Here is a 17,198-nt window from a genome sequence, read left to right as displayed (position 1 = left end):
TGGGTTTTTAAGTATAAGCTTTATGCAATGTAACATGGCATTCAATTCATTTAAAATACTACATCCAGTGTTTGACATGAACGCTCCATTCCAACTGACAAGGAAGGTGTGGCCAGGCCTTGCAACGGGAAAAACCTGTTCAAACATAAATATTTCACTCTAAGAAGGCAAAATATTGATTCTTAAAGGCAAGCAGTGCTGATTCCAGTGAGCCTAAAAGTGACCCAGGAAAATGTAAGCTGGAAAAGCTTGCCTGTTTCCCTACCCAAGGCAGTCTTGTCATTCTGCAATTCAGTAGTCTGCAACAGGAAGGGTGATGGTGTGGATGAATTCTTCATATTTCACCATCCCATTTGGTGCAATTTTAGCTTCTCTTAGAAGGTCATCCACTGTAAATAACATTTAACAATCTCAGTTCAATTTATTTTAGGTATTGTGTCATCTTCCTTCAATTTCCTGTATTTAAACATGACTGTTAAAAATCTGGCTTTTGTTGTTAAATCAAAATTTGAATTAGTGACTGATCTATACTGAGTCCAGAGTTTGGAATAGAGAGGAGGATGCTAACTGGGAGAAACAAGCACAGAGGGTCATTCCTCAGCTGATGTAAATTGTAGTTCTGTTAAAGCCCATGGAGTTCAGCTGACTTGCACCAAGTGAGGATCTGATCTGCAGGCCTTACCTACATAGGAAACTTTCACCGGTTTAACTTTAAGCCATTTTTAAATTGGTGCAATCCCTGTGTGGACCCACTCTTATTTCAGTGTGAGTGGCTTATTTGGGTTTAATTTAAACTTATTCCCTATTGACTTAAACTAAACCACACTTAAACCAAAATAAGTGTCCATGCCGAGGATTGCACTGGTTTAACAAAATTAGTTTAAATTCACATCTTAGAAATGCCAGTGCCATTTTGTCCTATGGAGAGGCCCTCAGTGTTTGAAACCAAGAGGAATTTCATTATGGCTTTAGAATTCTGGTTATAATATAGCTCTAGCAATGCCCTGAGTGCTAGGGATAAATTGCCAAGCCAATGTCTTCGGGGGACAGTGACAATGCTGATGGAAGGAAGTGCCAAGGAGAGGGAGGCGAGCCCAGTTACATAGAGGCCTCAAGGTAGGGAGACCTCTGTTCCCCTCAGGTCCTGGGGAGAGGGCCAGAAAACACTGGTGGTGCTATAAACAGACTGCTGCACAGGGATTGTTGTGGAAATGGTGGCGGGAACTTAAAACACAAGGGTATGAAGAAGGCACCACCACTGGAGTCCATGTCATTTCTGGGGAAGAAGGCAGAAGAGGAGCCATGCCATGTGATGGAGGGATTGTCCACCTGGATTCCACTCTTGGGGGGACGCCTACACAGCAAAGAAAAACCCTCAGGCTTTGGGGCTATTTCACTGCAGTGTAGACATCCAGGCTCAGACTGGAGCCTGAGCTCTGGGACCTTCCCACCCCACAGGGTCCTAGAACCTGGGATCCAGCAGTGAAACAGCCCTAAGAACCCAAATCAGCTAGCACGGGCTAGCCGCGGGTGTCTAGTTGCTGTGCAGACATACTGTAGGTGTGCATGTGCCCCATATGCCTAGGATCAGATTCTTTGGGCCAGCAGTGTGTGTTGGGGCCACACCTGCACCCCCCAACCCAAGAGCAGAGTGGGTCCAACTGTCCCTCTGTTCCTTCTTACCTCCCAGGACTGCAAGAGTGGAATCCATCTGGACAACACATCTTGCAGAACCATAGTTACTGTAAGGTAAGTGACTGTTCTTTGTGTGATCAAGAGATCTAATACTTCTTCTTTCAAACAAGAGACTATCCTCATGGTAACTATATCCCTTTTTAAAGGTGTAAACTTCAAACCCGCTGCAGTCTAAGCAGCACAGCATTTTAAATACTGCACCAGGGTAACTTTTGTTCATTCCTGTCTGGAAAATGGAAAACAATATTTTACCAGAGAGAGGAAGGTTTTAAATGCCCATTTGAAGCAACACCACAAATGAAGCCACATGCCAGTAGTTGCTGAACATAGCGGATGCTTTTGAAATTGAGTCTGTTGCAGCATGAAATATTTATTGCAGCTTAACAAGCTGGAGTTCACTGTGTCAAGACAAGGTCTTGAGTGGATTTCTTATTCCGCTGCTCGCTTCATTAAAATCTATAGTGCATTGTAATTTAGCTGGCAAACTGTGTCTCTTCTCAAATGAATGTGAAGTGCGGCTCACTATAGATAACCGCAGTAACTACCTAGGATGTTTTTAATTCTGGCTAATGCCTCCAGAATTTTTTTCACTATTTTTGTTCAGCTTTAACAATAACTTGTATTATAACTAACCTCATTTAGATGCAAAAATGTGCATGAGCTGCTATTCCAGAATACTCTAACTGGGCTACTCTAAAGAGGTGCTGTCTTGTTGGGACATCTCCCTGAAAACTGATTTAGTTAATGATGGTAAATGGAGGGAGTGTTGCTAAACCTGCACCTGTTCAATTTAAATTTCACTTTAGCATTAAGAAGGGCAGTTCTTGTGCCAGTGAGGAGCCTGGGGATGTGCACACACAGTCTGTTGACTTGGGTTTTAAGCAAATCTTACCAAATCTGGCAGACTCTAGATGGGTCTTTCTAAAGTTCCTAGTATGAGAGAGTAGTGAGGCAGAGTGGCCTCCCTCTGGGCTGGAGAGTGAGGGAGCACTACACTCCCCTTGGTGGGCAGAGCCAAACCCACCCCGCCCCCTCACCGGAAGTACCAGAGCGGGGCAGGAAGTATAAAGGGAGGGCTCTGCAGGCCACTTGGGTTGGAGCCAGCGGAGGAGACAGATGCCTCTGCCTTGCTGAGGCACCCGGGCAGGACCCAGACGAGGAGTTGCTGGGACTACCATCGGCTGTGTAGCCTGAGGACCGGTGGAGGCTAGCGGTACCAAACCCCGGGGAGGTAGGATGTAGCCCGGGGCAGCTGCCGACGGGCCAGCTACAGGGCTGACCGCGTCTGGGTCGGCGTATTGCAGCTGGACCCCCGCCGACCCAGTGCCAGACCCCTCTGACACTGTGAGGGCCCTGGGTAGGGACGCAGTGGAGTAGGGCGGGCCTGCATCCCCCTGGCACCCCAGCCTCGGTGGCCGACTCCCCACCGTAGGCCAGGAGGTTTGTGCTCCGTCAACACCCCTGCCAGCACCCTAGACTGCCTGCTGGGTGCTCACTTCTTGCTGGAGCCCCCCAGACGGTGTGGGTGCTCACCCTTACCCGAACCCCGAGGCGATGTGCGTTTGCTGGCTGCCTGAGCCCCAAGCTCTCTGCTCTGCCCCATCCCAAAGGGCTAGATCTATTGACTGTGTTTGCTGCCTGCCGGCGGCTTAGGCTACAGCCTGCTATCAGCCCGGCCCCGCCCCGAGGGCCAGGGCCCAGCGAGTTAATTGGTATCGCTAGAGACTCCGTCGGGCGCTGTCCCGCCCATGGGTAGGCACAGGAGCCCCAGACTACTGTGGTGTGCTTGTCTCTGCTAGCCGGGCCCAGAACCACAGACTGCGGAGGACTCGGCCCTGCCGGTGCGGCTGGAGCCCGAAGACTAGTGCCCCGATGACGAGGCAGCGTGGCCTCCCTCCCCACTGGAGAGTGAGGGAGCACTACAGAGAGGGATTGAATAACGTCAGAGCTAGAGAGCCTCTTTCCGGGAATATGGCAAAATGTGCTGGAGTTTTGGGAGAACAGCAGCCAAATGTGAAGTGTGCAGCGGATCCGTTTCTGAGTGATAAAGTATCATGAACATTTGAACTGTCTGGTGGTGATGGCATTTGGCAAATTTCGGCTTGTCTGATTTCTCTCAAACTTAGACATCCCTCCCCCAAAAGCTTCTGTCCACGGACAATGCATATGACATTTGAAGCAGAAAAAGCTTTTCAGAGGATTGTAAAAGGCTGAGGCAAAATCAGCCACATAAAAACGTCTTCAGATCATTTTTGATGCCCCCTGAGAGCTATGGTAATTGCTGGAGGCAGATTTTTGACTAAGGATTGTGGCAAGGCACCTCCTTCGTCTGGCCAGATTTAGTTCTTCCCCCTCTGGCGATGGCAGGCCTGGGGTAATCACGGCAGGGTTTGCCCTCTCCCTTGGTTGTACTTTAAGGGTAGGCCTGAAGGTTGGCCTAAGGGTTGATCCTCCACCAAACAAAAAGGAAACCGTCTCATAAACAAAGAAAACCCAGGGGGTACCTTTCGCTGCCTCCCCCCTGGTGCAGGCTGTCGCCCTGTTGGTTGCCGTGGGGTGTCAGTCCTCCCCCCCCACCCCTCAGCAGGCCTCAGGTTTGGCAGCTTCCCCTATAGGAGGGAGCCTAGCCTCCCACCCTGGAGAAGGTTATTTTCCTACTGCCACTAACCTGGCAGCAGCTTGTGTCTCTCTTCCCCCTTTTCTCTCACAAGAGATGGGGTTTTAAAGGCCTCAGGCAGGCCTGAGTTGGAATCCGGTATTCCTCACTGAGCTGAGGTAACCCCGTCTCAGCTAGTAGGGAAGGGGGCCTTTAACATTCTGGGGCTTACGCCCGCTCACTTCCCAGCACCCAATAAGAGCAGCCTTGAGCAGCCTTCCAGCCTGACTTGGTCACAGGATGTTTAACAAAATAAAAATCTTTTGAGAGCAGTAAGTCAAAATGAGCCCTCTCTTTGCCTCTTTCTAAGCTGGTCTGACCCTCCTCAGAGCAAACAGAATTCCCTGAGAGCATCCAGACCCCCTTGGGTGCGGCTTGGAGGATCTCTCAATGAAGCTTTCCCAGGACCCCTGTAGGGACAAGGCCAGGTTATCCTACAAAGAATAGTTGTTACTTTCAGGAGACAATGGGCACCTCTAAAGGAAAAGAATGATAAATGATCTTTTCTTTCTTCAGCATGGCTCTTAACCCACACCTTCCGATTACTGCTGCAAAGTGCCAACCTCTGCCCATCTGGGCCCCCAGTTACGCTGGTGTGAATGGAGAATAACTCACCTAGAATTACTTCCGATTTGCACCAGCGTTAATTTAAAGCCCAGACGATGGCATAAAATATCCTTCCTTTTTCTCAAAGAGCATTAATGTGCCTAATGAAAGGGTTTATCTTTTCTGCAGGTGTATCCCAAAAGTGTGGATCTGTTCTGACTATCTGCTGCCAGGTAAGTAACTCCTCTCTACTTCTTCCTTGCCTCCAGCCAACTTTAACTTGAGATGAACAAAATATTTATGGAGAATAAGGCAGCGGCTTGTTTATGATTTAGATCAAAGCCTTAGCTTGGGGCTATGAAGCGGCATGTGGCCCTTGTGATTTGGGTTGCTCTCCTCTTCTGCCTCATGTAGGAAAGGTACCGATGACTAGCTGGATCAGAAGGCAGTAAGAAGAGAAGCAAAAGATACTGTGTGAAGCTCCAAAGAGCAACTCAGTGATACCCTAATGTTGCAACAATGTGTGGCATTAGTGTGATGACCTAGAGTTGTGACAACACAATGTCATAATGCAAACCTCACGACGCAATGTCGGCACACTGTGCCGCGATTGGATCGTGACCCCCTGTGACTTTGCTCTACCATGAACTGTGTGCCCCAGCCCCTCTAGGGTGAAGATCACTGGCGGAGGCAGGTGACATGGTACCCACCCACAGGTGTTTGTGATCTCATATCTGACTCCAGTGAGGCTTGGGTGCGGGGAGAGGAGGGAGGTTAGAAAGGGTGTTGAACGTATGCTGCCATTTGACGCTGTACCTTCATCATCCGAGAGCTTTTCTCCCAGCCTGGTGAGTTTGGCTCTCAGCTCGGAAGCGGTGATGAAACCCTTCTTCTGTTTGTCCGTCATTGCCAGGGCCGCCAGGATTTCCTTCTCAGGGTCTTCCTGCTGCATTTGCCTGTACATTATGGTCAGGAAAGTGGAAAAATCCAGTTCTGCCTTTCTGTCTGGAAACACGACACAAAACAACACATGTTCTTGTTTAGCTGCTGGCATATACGTGCCCCATCAGCCCAGCTTCCTCCGGCCTTCGTTCTTCCCCTTTCCTGTGAGCGCTCGGCCTACTTCCCTGAGCTGGATTAGCTCTCTCTCCTTGTTTGTATGCACCAGATCCAGGCAGTTTGTCTCTCGCTGAGGCCCTGCCTTGCAGGGCTGTTCCACAGACTGATGCGCTCTCACCCCTGGGCAAACCTCATCTTACTAAATAGGAATTGCCTTGCTTCCCGTATGAGATCCTCACGCTGTGCTAGGCCTTTGCCATGTCAGTGAAGTGAGATGCCCATCTTCAGGCCACTAGCCAGGGTTTGCCTGCATTCCACCAAGGTAGGAGACTTCTCAGCGTCCTAGCTGATGGCAACGCCTTTGGGTCCCGTCATGTGGTGATAAGGATCAGGGCTGTGTAGGGTTAATTGAGAGTCTGGTTCTTCACGTGTCTGTTGGGTAGGGTGACCAGATGTCCCAATTTTATAGGGACACTCCCGATTTTTGGGTCTTTTTCTTATATAGGGTCCTATTATCTCACACCCCCCATCCTGATTTTTCTCACTTGCTGTCTGGTCACCCTACTGTTGGGTGTTTAAAATGAGTGTTAAGGGCACCCAGAGTTCGGGGCAGGCGCCCTCCTTGTACACAGTATGAATTGAAAGAATAATTAAAACTGTCGGCAGTGCTGCCTCCGCCTGAGTACACTGCCAGGGCCACCTCATAGGGGCACTTCTGGGGAGTAACCTTTGTCCCGGGACAAGGGCCTGAACCAAATTTCAGCTCATCAGTGTATGGATGCTTCCCCTGGTCGTTGGAGGAGCCCGATCTTTAGCTATCACAATTCTGTAGCCTTGTCAGACACTCAGAAAGCCCCTATCCCACAATGGTTTGGTGTAGACCACCTCAGTTCATGACTCTTCTTTGACCCCCATTCTATGTTTTTTAGAGACATCTGGAGCTGAAAATGACCTTTTTTGTTACCTTCCTAGCCTGGTTTGACAGGACTCTCTTATCTCAGGAGGGCTGCAGCTCAACACAACTGTGACAGCACAATTTTCTTAAGCATGTGTCTCCTTTCCCCACTCATCTTGATGTCCTTATGGCACCATTTTGATACCTGTCTGGACTTGTCTGTGAAGTCTTCTAAATGTGCCCTTCCTATCTATCATCCGGCACATCTGACCACTCTTATGACCAATTTCTGGTTATCCTGTATTGCCTGGGCTGTCTCATCTTAGACCCAAATCTACCTAGATTCCTGCCTTGCTCATTTTTATTACTATAGTGTCTCGACATCAGAAAAGTTGAATCTTAACGAATACCATCCCGTCCAACTTCTTCCTCTTCTGCTAGTTTGTGTGGGGTCCTCCTTGTTGAATATTTTAGACCTACTTTTCACTTGGCTATTGTCAGATTGAGAGCTCTACATGTCAGCTGTCTTGTTTTAACAATCCTTGCAGTCTGGATCTATTTTACTTACCAATTTTATGCCCTTGAAGATGTCTGTCTACCTCTCCCGGAGTTGGGCTGGTTCCCAAGCACCGCATCACTGTGATCAGGTCGCTGGCATTTATCTTGCCTTGTTGTTTCTTATCGTATAGAGAAAAGCATTCCTTGAATTCTAGTTTAAAAACAAAAAGCGATGTGTGTTGCCATCTCCTATTGTCTTAGTTTGAAAGTGAAATTTCCCTGCAATCTACTAGTCAGGAGGAAAAAGCAGCTAGACTATTTAAACCTGCAAAATGACCGATTGACTTGGTCAGAGTTTTAAGCTCTTGTAGCTAAAGCATCAAATGACTACCTGAACTGTGTGTGTGTGTACACATACATACTAGACCTCTCCAAAGAGGAGAAGGGAATAGAGAAAAGGAGCAGTTGGGGCTTGTCCTTAAATACAGCTCCTGAACTTGTGGTCAAAGTGGTGGATGTCGTTTTCCTCGTAGCAGAAATGTGGGGCTGGAAGGGACCTCGAGAAGTCATCAAGTCCAGTCTCCTGTGCTGAGCCAGGACCAAGTAACCCTAGACCATCCCTGACAGGAATTTGTCCAACCTCCAGTGAGGAGGATTCCACAACTTCCATGGGAAGCCTAGTCCAGAGCTTAACTACCCTGAGAGTTAGAAAAATTTGCCTAATATTGAACCTAAATCTCCCTTGCTGCGGACTAAGCCTGTTACTTCTTGCCCCACCTTCAGTAGATATGGGAGAACAATTGATCACTGTCCTCTTTTTATAACAGCCCTTACCATCTTTGAAGACTGTTCTCAGGTCCCCCCCTCAGTCTTCTTTTCTCAAGACTAAACACGACCCAGTTTTTGAACCTTTTCTCATAGGTCAGGTTTTCTAAACCTTGTATCATTTTTGTTGCTCTCCTTGGGACTCTCCCATTTGCCCACAGCTTTCCTACAGTGCGGCACCCATGAGACACAGTACTCCAGCCGAGGCCTCACCAGTGCTAGTAGAATGGGACCCAGGGGCGGCTCTAGAAATTCCGCCGCCCCAAGCAGGGCGGCGCGCCGCGCCGCTCGCGCCACTCTTCCCCGGTCCCGCGGCCGGGGCAGAAGTGCCTGCGGACCGTCCCGTGGTCCCGCGGCTCCGGTGGATCATCCGCAGGCATGCCTGCGGGAGCTCCATCCGAGCCGCAGGACCAGCGCACCCGCCGCAGTCATGCCTGCGGGAGCTCAAGCGGAGCCGCGGGAAGAGGGGACCCTCGTCCCGGAGCTCCGGTGGACCTCCCACAGGCATGACTGTGGAAGGTCCGCCAGAGCCAAATGCCGCCCTGCCAGGACAATGCCGCCCCACGCTCCTGCTTGGCACGCTGGGGTCTGGAGCCAGCCCTGACGGGACCGTTACCTCCCGTGTCGTCCATGTGACACTCCTGATAATACACCTCAGACTGCTATTAGCTTTTTCTAAAGTGCATCACAGTGTTGACTCATATTCAATTTGTGATCCACTGTAACCCCCAGGTCCTTTTCAGCAGTATTACTACCTAGCTAGTTACTCCCCATTGCGTAGTTGTGCATTTGATTTTTCCTTCCTATGTGAAATACTTTGTACTTGGCTTCATCAAATTTCATCTTGTTGTCTTCAGACCAGTTCTCCAGTTCATGATGCAGAGTGTCAGATATCAGCCTGTTGGCCAATCTTCTCCGCTCTGCTCCCAGGGCACTTGACTCAGAAGAGAGTAGCTTGTGGAGTGGCCCCAAGGGTGCCATGTGCCCCTATGCAGCATTGTTGCCTTCTGGGGAATGGGAAGAGGATGGCTATGGGGGAGGGGGCAAAAAAGGAATAGAACAGAAGGAATAAAGAATAGGAGAGAATGCAAGAAAATAAGATGGCGGAGGAGAGAACAGATGGAGGACAGAGCAGCACATCAGCCAGGGAATGGAGAAGACAGAAGTGCCAGGGTATGACGCGAGTCGATTCTTGAACAGAGTGGGCAGTGCCAATCCATCCCAAGGTGGGCTCTGTAGGGAAGTGGCTGTCCTAAATTACCAGTGTGCCAAGTCACCCATGGAGCTGCTTCTCCCTTGCAACAGGGACCATCTTACAGCATGGTAACACAAGTGTGTAGGCACAAAATTAGAAAGGCCGAGGCACAAAACGAAATGAAACTAGCTAGAGACACAAAGGGTAACAAGAAAACATTCTACAATACATTAGAAGCAAGAGGAAGACCAAGGACAGAGTAGGCCCGTTACTCAATGAGGGGGGAAAAATAACAGAAAATATGGAAATGACAGAGGACTTCTTTGTTTCTGTTTTCACCAAGAAGGTTAGTGGTGATTGGACGGCTAACATAGCGAATGGCAGTGAAAATGAGGTAGGATCAGAGGCTAAAATAGGAAAAGAACAAGTTTAAAAATTACTTGGACAAGTTAGATGTCTTCAAGTCAACAGGGCGTGATGAAATGCATCCTAGAATACTCAAGGAGCAGACTGAGAAGATATCTGAGCCATTAGCGATTATCTTTGAGAAGTCATGGAAGACGGGAGAGATTCCAGAAGACTGGAAAATGGTGAATATAGTGCCCATCTATAAAAAGGGAAATAAGGATACCCCGGGGAATTACAGACCAGTCAGCTTAACTTCTGTGCCCAGAAAGATAATGGAGCAAATAATGAAGTAATCAATTTGCAAACATCTAGAAGATACTAAGGTGGTAAGTAACAGTCCGCATGGATTTGTCAAGAACAAATCATGTCAAACCAACCCGATAGCTTTCTGTGACAGGGTAACAAGCCTTGTGGATGGGGGGGGAGGGGAGGGAAGCAGTAGACATAGTACACGGCTACCTCGATACAATGCCACCTGATATAACACGAATTTGGATAGAACGCGATAAAGCAGTGCCCTGGGGGGATGGGGCTGCGCACTCTGGTGGATCAAAGCAAGTTCAGTATAACACACTTTCACCTATAACACAATAAGATTTTTTTGGCTCCCAAGGACAGTGTTATATCGTGGTAGAGGTGTATATCTTGACTTTATTAAAGCTTCTGATGCTGTCTCGCATGACCTTCTCATAAACAAACTAGGGAAATGCAACCTAGATGGAGCTACTATAAGGTGGGTGCAAAACTGGTTGGAAAACCATTCCCAGAGAGTAGTTATCAGTGGTTCACAGTCATGCTGTGAGTGGGGTCCCACAGGGATCAGTTCTGGAGCCAGTTCTGTTCAAAATCTTCATCAATGATTTAGATAATGGCATAGAGAGTACACTAATAAAGTATGTGGATGATACCAAGCTGGGAGGGGTTGCAAGTGCTTTGGGGGATAGGATTAAAATTCAAAATGATCTGTACAAACTGGAGAAATGGTCTGAAGTAAATAGGATGAAATTCAATAAGGACAAATGCAAAGTACTCCACTTAGGAAGGAACAATCAGTTGCACACATACGAAATGGGAAATGACTGCCTAGGAAGGAGTACTGCGGAAAGGGATCTGGGGGTCATAGTGGACCATAAGCCAAGTATGAGTCAACAGTGCAACATTGTTGCAAAAAAAAAAGCGAATATCATTCTGGGATGTATTAGCAGGAGTGTTGTAAGCAAGACGAGAAGTAATTCTTCCACTCTACTCTACGCTGATTAGGCCTCAACTGGAGTATTGTGTCCAGTTCTGGATGCCACATTTCAGGAAGGATGTCGACAAATTGGAGAAAGTCCAGAGGAGAGCAACAAAAATGATTAAAGGTCTAGAAAACATGACCTATGAGAGAAGATTGAAAAAATGGGGTTTGTTTAGTCTGGAGAAGAGAAGACTGATAGGGGACATAACAGTTTTCAAGTACATAAAAGATTGTTACAAGGAGGAGGGAGAAGAATTGTAACCTCTGAGGACAGGACAAAAAGCAATGGGCTTAAATTGCGGCAAAGGTGGTTTAGGTTGGACATTAGGAAAAACTTCCTGTCAGGGTGGTTAAGCACTGGAATAAATTGCCTAGGGAGGTTGTGGAATCTCCATCATTGGAGATTTTTAAGAGCAGGTTAGACGAACACCTGTCAGGGAAGGTCTAGATAATTAGTCCTGCCACGAGTGCAGCGGATTGGACTAGATGACCTCTCAAGGTCCCTTCCAGTCCTATGATTCTATGATCCTGTAACCAGTGGTGAGATGTTAGGGAGTCTCTAGATGGCCCTGGGAACAAACCTCTGTTTGGAGTAGGAGTACAGAACAGTGAATTCCATGAGCCCTAGCAACTCAAGCCTCCTTTAATATATTCAGACTAATGAGCTATGGAGTTCTTGAGCTCCTAAACATCCATCAGAGCGGCAAAGGATCTCTGCTTGGGAAATAGCTTTTTAAACACTTAACTGTCTAGATCTACTGGGTGGAATACTAATGAAAAGAGGATTGTGGTGTTGAAACAATTGACCGACATTCTCTGAACAACTAAGAGAAACCTACAGAGACAAACGGCTCACTTCCCTGACTCCTTTTCCCTCTGATTCCCAAAGGACCCGTGGCTGGATGACAAACCTAAGGAAATGAACAAAGGGAATATAGGGAACTAGACACACAGTGCTGTGATGTCGTCATTTTAAACTGTACTGAAAGATATCAGTTGTGACGCTGCGACCTACTACCAAGCCAAAATACAATTCTGTGGGGTGGGGTGATCTCTGTGGTAACATCCGTGTTTTTTTTGTTCGTAGAGCATCTACCATAATGAGATTCTGGCCCATGACCAGGGCTACGGCAAAACAAATATATTCGCTAGTCTTGCTAACCCTTTTTTCACCTTCTTCCCAATCGTCTCATGATGGAAATGGAATTCAAGATTAACTCTGCCCCGAGATGAATGGGAGCAATTCTCCTCAGTTTGGTTGTGTATGGAGACTGGCAGACATTCGTTGCATCCGCTTGCATTCGAAGGTTACCCTGGCAGCTTTAAGGGCTAGAAATAAGAGCTTGGATTCCGTGGCAGGGGCTGGAGTAAAGGTGGAAACTTCACAGCCACGGAATCATAGAAAACAGAGGGATGGTTTGAGAAGATGGTTAAAACCTTTTCACAGCTGTGTGAGGATCTGACTAGTAGCAGATTTTATTAAGATGACTGAGACAATATGGACCTATCTCCGCAGATTAGGCTAAAGAACAGTCAATTTGTCGGTGAAGATGGATCCTGAATTTCTAAAGGTTGACGCCTTTATCTAATAAAGTAAGTCTGGATTTTAACTGGTTGGCCTGATGGAGCAGGCCAGTGCTTTAGCAATAAGCGAGCTTCCTTATTGTTTTCCAGCAGCCTGATCTCGGCGCTTTCTGTTGTGCAATTAGGTGAGCCTGTATGTTGGTTTTTGCAGGCCGGTTACTTTCTGCTCATTAGGATCATGTGAATTAGGGCTGTAGAGTGCAGCTGGACAGATTTTGCAACAAGTGCGAAGACTGAGCAAAAGTAAATTCACCATCTTGGCACTAGTGGGTCTGTTGCACCCACCATTAAGAGTTCATGCCACAAATGCAGTGTGGCGGGGGAAGCTAAGGGACTAGAGCCAGCAGTGAATGGCTCAGCCATGGTGCAGTGTGTACAGTGCATGAGGTGCGTCCTTTGGATGGAGGTGAGGATTCTCGTGCCTCGTGGGGACTGTGAAACGTGCTCACTGTGTGGGTGCTTTGCAGTGGCTCATGGCCCATGCTCTTTCCAATGTGCCTTCTGAATTTGAACATCGGTGCGGATGCCGGTTTTTCCCGGGAGAAGGAAGAGCGGAGGTAGGTTTTACACTTGGGCTATGCTAGTCAGGCCCCCCAAAATGATCTAACCCATCCCAGGTGGGGGCTTTAGCTCACGCAATCCCAGGCCAAAGGTGAGCCCAGACGCCCCCTGGTCTCTAGAGGTGAAATCCTCTTAGAGCGAATGGCTAACCTGCCCTTGACTTCATGGGGCTAGGATTGCACCCCGAGAGACAATGCCAGCAACGTGCTTGGTACTGGGCCATTGTTTTGAGAAACGCAAGGTGCGTCACACAATGGGGACCTGGTGGAAACGCGGCCTCTTTAGTTCTTTTTACTGCACTCACAAGCATTTGGAGGCCTTGCCCTGAGACTAAGTGATAAGAAACAGCGCTCTGCTGACCTAGGCTAGTCTGCAGACAGAACTAGTGGCTGCTGCCGGCCCTAGAGGACACCACTGACCGACCTGCTGTCGCGTGTGCGCGTTAGTTCTGCTGTGTTTTGTGAATTGAATTCTGAACTACAGATATTTTAATAAAAATACCCTTAGCAGCAGATCCCGCTGTCCCGGGCAATGGGAGCTTGTGGGCTGTCCTGTTTGCTGTGCTACTCGCTCCTGACGCACACCAGCATTAGACTGGTTAATTTGTACAGTTCCTTGAGCTACCCTGGGGGTACTGGGGCTATGTGGAGCCCAACCTCTTTCTATCCCGTGACTGCTGGTGATGGGGGTTGTATTGTGACGAGCTCTTTCCTGGAGTTAAAGGGCAGAGTTTTGTGAGTGGTTGAGCAGACAATGCCGCGGTGGTACCTTCCCTGAGACATATTCCTACCAGCTCCAGCTAAGAGACATGCTCCAAAGGGCAGGAGACTGTACCTGGGGTGTAAGGAAGCCTGTCCTAGTTGTATCTGATTCGCCTTTCAAAAGACGCTTCCGGTAAACAGCTCTGGACCAACTGACTCTGCTCAAAGGCCAAAGTTTTGCGTGTCCCGCCCCCAGTGCTTTCCTGGTGTGTCAGGATGAAGAATTAAGTGGCACAGGGGGACTTGCTCAGAGATGAAAGATTTCCAGCACTTCTCAGAGCTGGATCAGCAGCTCCTGCATAACCTTCTGATCCCCCCTCGCTTGCTAGCATTGTGCAGGGCCAGCAGCAGCTGCTTGCTTCATGCCATTCGCTCCCCCAGGTATCCCCTGTCTTAGCTGTCTGCCTACCTCTCCAAAACAGTACCCTCCAGTCCCTGGGCCTGCTTCCCTCCGGGTTAATATAATCAAACCAATGTTTCTATTAGCCTCCCAGTCAAGGGTCCCGCTGCTCTTTCCAAGCGGTTAATAAGGCAGATCTCTGTTGTGGCTATTTTGAGAGAGGGAAACACAGAGGTGGTAAGTGACTTGCCAAGGGTCACGCAGGAAGAAGTGGGAATTAGAACTTGGCCCTCCTGACTCCATCCTGTGCTTTGCTCACAAAACCAGCCTTCGCCTGCCTTCCTAGGGGTTTGCTTGAGGTCCGAAGCTTTACAGTACTGCGTCAGTATCTCAAATTATTGCTTTAAATATCCCCTCTCCCTTATTTTTGTCCAGAGATGTAATGTTAAAGGGTTGGGGGTGGGGAGTTAAACCTCTTTCCCCGTGAAATCCAGCGTTCATCGATTTTAAGAACAATACATACAAATGTTTTGTACGGTATTCTAGTTTCTAGCCCAAACCGCACCCCATCCCAGCAGCCGGCTGCAGAGAGGACGTCTCCGGCTGACTGCATCTAATGCTCTCTTTTAAAACACATTAGCTAGCAGAGACAGTTCACCTCAAGAATTATGAGAATGTTAAACAACGAAGTAAACTCCCCAGAATGAGGCCCTTTAATGAGAAACGCCGTTAGCAGCAAACTTGTTAAACTGATCCTGCTAATTAAAAAGCAACTGTACATACCATTAATTTGATCCTGGGACAGAAATTTTGCCTGTAGCAGAAACAGGAAGGAGGGGAAGAAAAAGAAGTTCAATTTCTGAATGTAGCACAATAAGGCACGTTTCAAATAGATCAAAAACGTTTGTCACTCACCATTTGCTAAGGAATCTCCCCCCCTTTGTTTTATATCTGGTGGTCAGAGAGTCAGTCCCTGTGTTCTCCTACTTTTCTATTTGATTAAGGGCTAAAGTCCGCCAATCCTGGGTGGAGAGTGGTAGGAACTGTAATAAATACCCTGCTGCCATGGATACAAGACCTGATCCATGCTGTGGGTTGGATTCCAACTACCAGCAACAGCTGTTAATCAGCTAGTAGGCACAGACACTAGTTCTAATAAAAAGATCTCTCCTGCAACAAGCTCACCATTTCAGAATTCTTGAAGGAGCGTTTGCACAAGGGTTTATAAAGGAGCAGGAAACCGGGGGCAGACTCTTCCTCTGTCTAATTTGAGGTCGCCTTCAGCCTTAGGTCAGACTCAATAATGAAACAACTCCAGGTTGAGTATAAAAGGCTTGGTAATCCCCAATAGATTGCAATGGACCTCATGCTGTGCTTAAATACCAACACTTAGAGACAAGCCCACAGAATCACTAATATCTAATGAGGTTGTTTAGAAGGGACAGACGGGGATATTTATTTATAAAAAGTCACTCTTGATAGGGTTTTGCTGCTGGGCAAGAGAGGAAGTTAATTTTTGAATTGTGTGCTCTATGAGCAAATTGCAACAGGTTTTGCTCTGTAAAAAATGTTGATGTTTATATCCCGACTGGCCAGTTTGTTCAGAAGGTGACTAGAATTAGTCTTGTCTGCTTTTATGGTGTATAAAGGAGGATTGAAAGATGTGCTTGGTTTTGTTTTTTTAAACAGTGCAAAGGTGGCAGGTCTTATCTGCCTGTGGAAGTCTGGAGAGTTAGTAGATTTGACACCAGAGAAAGGGGAAGTGATTTTGAGACTGTTTAAAACAGACAAGAGAGTTTTAATATTTATTTAATTAAACCACTTGGAGCAAACATCCTTCAGGATTGAAAGTCCCTTTCCCAGCTCTCTGCTTAGGAAAACCCATAGACAGATATTCCTAAGAAGAGAAATATATATTTATAATATGAGGGGAGAGGTCAGAAAAAATATTGAAGGGGGCGGGGAATCTATGTCCAGGCCTTTACTATACATTGTAAAGAAACACACAGCTACAGGCTCGGGGTTGGTTGAAAAACAGGAATTACTTTGAACAAAAAATGTTCAATTTGTTTTTTTCCCTCAACTTTTTGATGAAAACTTGAAACCAAACATGTATTTCTGTTCAAACGGGATGGAATCAAAATGCAAGTTTTTCCATGTTTTGTACCCATCCAGCCCCGGAGAAGGGCAAACCCCCCATATTTAAAATGATTAGTTTTCAATTGATCTGTGGAAAAATGGGAGTTTGAAGGATACAGAAATCGCCTGAGACGGTTTTGTATTGTTCAAAAAGCAGTTTTTTGTTGAAAAAACTTAAGCAACATTTTCAACTGGCTCTCGGCTACACCTCCCCCCCTCCCGTTACACTTAAGTGATAAGGAATTTAAGACCTCGAATGTGACTGGTCTTTATCCATCCAGCTAAGGTTTTCAAGCCAGTCTAAAGGAACCTTCAGAAGCCTGATGTTTCTAGCATGTCAGGCTACATACAGCATTGTGTGCAGGATCTGAATATACTAAATGGTTTGGTGTTTCACCTGCAAAAGAGTGAATCTGAGCATCTGCCTGTCCCTTTGCCTATATGTTACCCACTTACATTGTAAGACTCTCAGGCCTCCCATAAAGAACAGAACTAGTTCAATAACTACTTCCAGCCATACGCAAATGCTTTTATTTTGGAATTCGTTTTGTGGAGAACACTTCATTTTATACTTGTATTGTGCCACACTAGGGTGTAATACGATGTGACGGATATAAATAACAACAAGGATTAGCCACAGAATTCCAGGAGGTAAAAACGAGCTTTAGTTCAAAAAGATTCTGCACACATATTGCATTAAGTGTTCGCTACCTGAGTATTAGAAGAGAATTAGTGAGTTGTGTTACAAAGGACATAAGGAGCTACCGACACCAGACTGGATGTGGCATGCAAAAATAAT

At 47.2% G+C, this 17,198-nt stretch overlaps 2 protein-coding genes across 8 annotated transcripts in view; one reads left to right on the top strand and one right to left on the bottom strand.

The window, feature by feature from the left end:
* Window positions 1-15,297, bottom strand: CALML4 (calmodulin like 4). Of its 3 annotated transcripts, XM_044979514.1 has the most exons (6): window positions 15,176-15,297; window positions 15,044-15,074; window positions 7,420-7,560; window positions 5,714-5,902; window positions 266-389; window positions 1-135 (listed from the first exon to the last, which is right to left on the bottom strand). In XM_044979514.1, exons 1-5 carry the CDS (start codon window positions 15,176-15,178, stop codon window positions 292-294), a joined length of 462 nt encoding a protein of 153 aa, XP_044835449.1. In that variant the 5' UTR covers window positions 15,179-15,297; the 3' UTR covers window positions 1-135; window positions 266-291. The 3 variants fall into 3 exon arrangements, with proteins under 3 accessions (XP_044835449.1, XP_044835448.1, XP_044835450.1); XM_044979513.1 differs by having other exon boundaries at window positions 1-389; XM_044979515.1 differs by lacking the exon at window positions 266-389.
* Window positions 5,532-17,198, top strand: part of FEM1B (fem-1 homolog B) — a 48,920-nt gene continuing 37,253 nt past the window's right edge. For 3 of the 5 annotated variants that reach the window (XM_044979503.1, XR_006572404.1, XR_006572405.1), the window contains exon 1: window positions 5,640-5,745. The gene's annotated coding sequence lies outside the window, so the exon portion shown is untranslated. Of the gene's footprint in view, window positions 5,614-5,639; window positions 5,746-17,198 lie in introns of those variants that run through there. The other 2 variants (XM_044979504.1, XM_044979505.1) reach the window with 2 other exon arrangements.

This window comes from Mauremys mutica, chromosome 11, assembly GCF_020497125.1.
Source record: "Mauremys mutica isolate MM-2020 ecotype Southern chromosome 11, ASM2049712v1, whole genome shotgun sequence".
Classification (NCBI taxonomy): domain Eukaryota; kingdom Metazoa; phylum Chordata; order Testudines; family Geoemydidae; genus Mauremys; species Mauremys mutica.
The sequence above is the reverse complement of the archived record's forward strand: the minus strand, read 5'-3'. Positions and strand labels throughout refer to the sequence as shown.

What these genes read in the sequence shown, in the direction of transcription:
- CALML4 (XM_044979513.1), bottom strand. An exon ending in TCTTCAAGGGCATAAAATTG is followed by an intron (nt 5,903 to 7,419) that starts GTAAGTAAAATA and finishes TCGTGTTTCCAG; the next exon opens with ACAGAAAGGCAGAACTGGAT. An exon ending in AAAGCTCTCGGATGATGAAG is followed by an intron (nt 390 to 5,713) that starts GTACAGCGTCAA and finishes TGTTATTTACAG; the next exon opens with TGGATGACCTTCTAAGAGAA.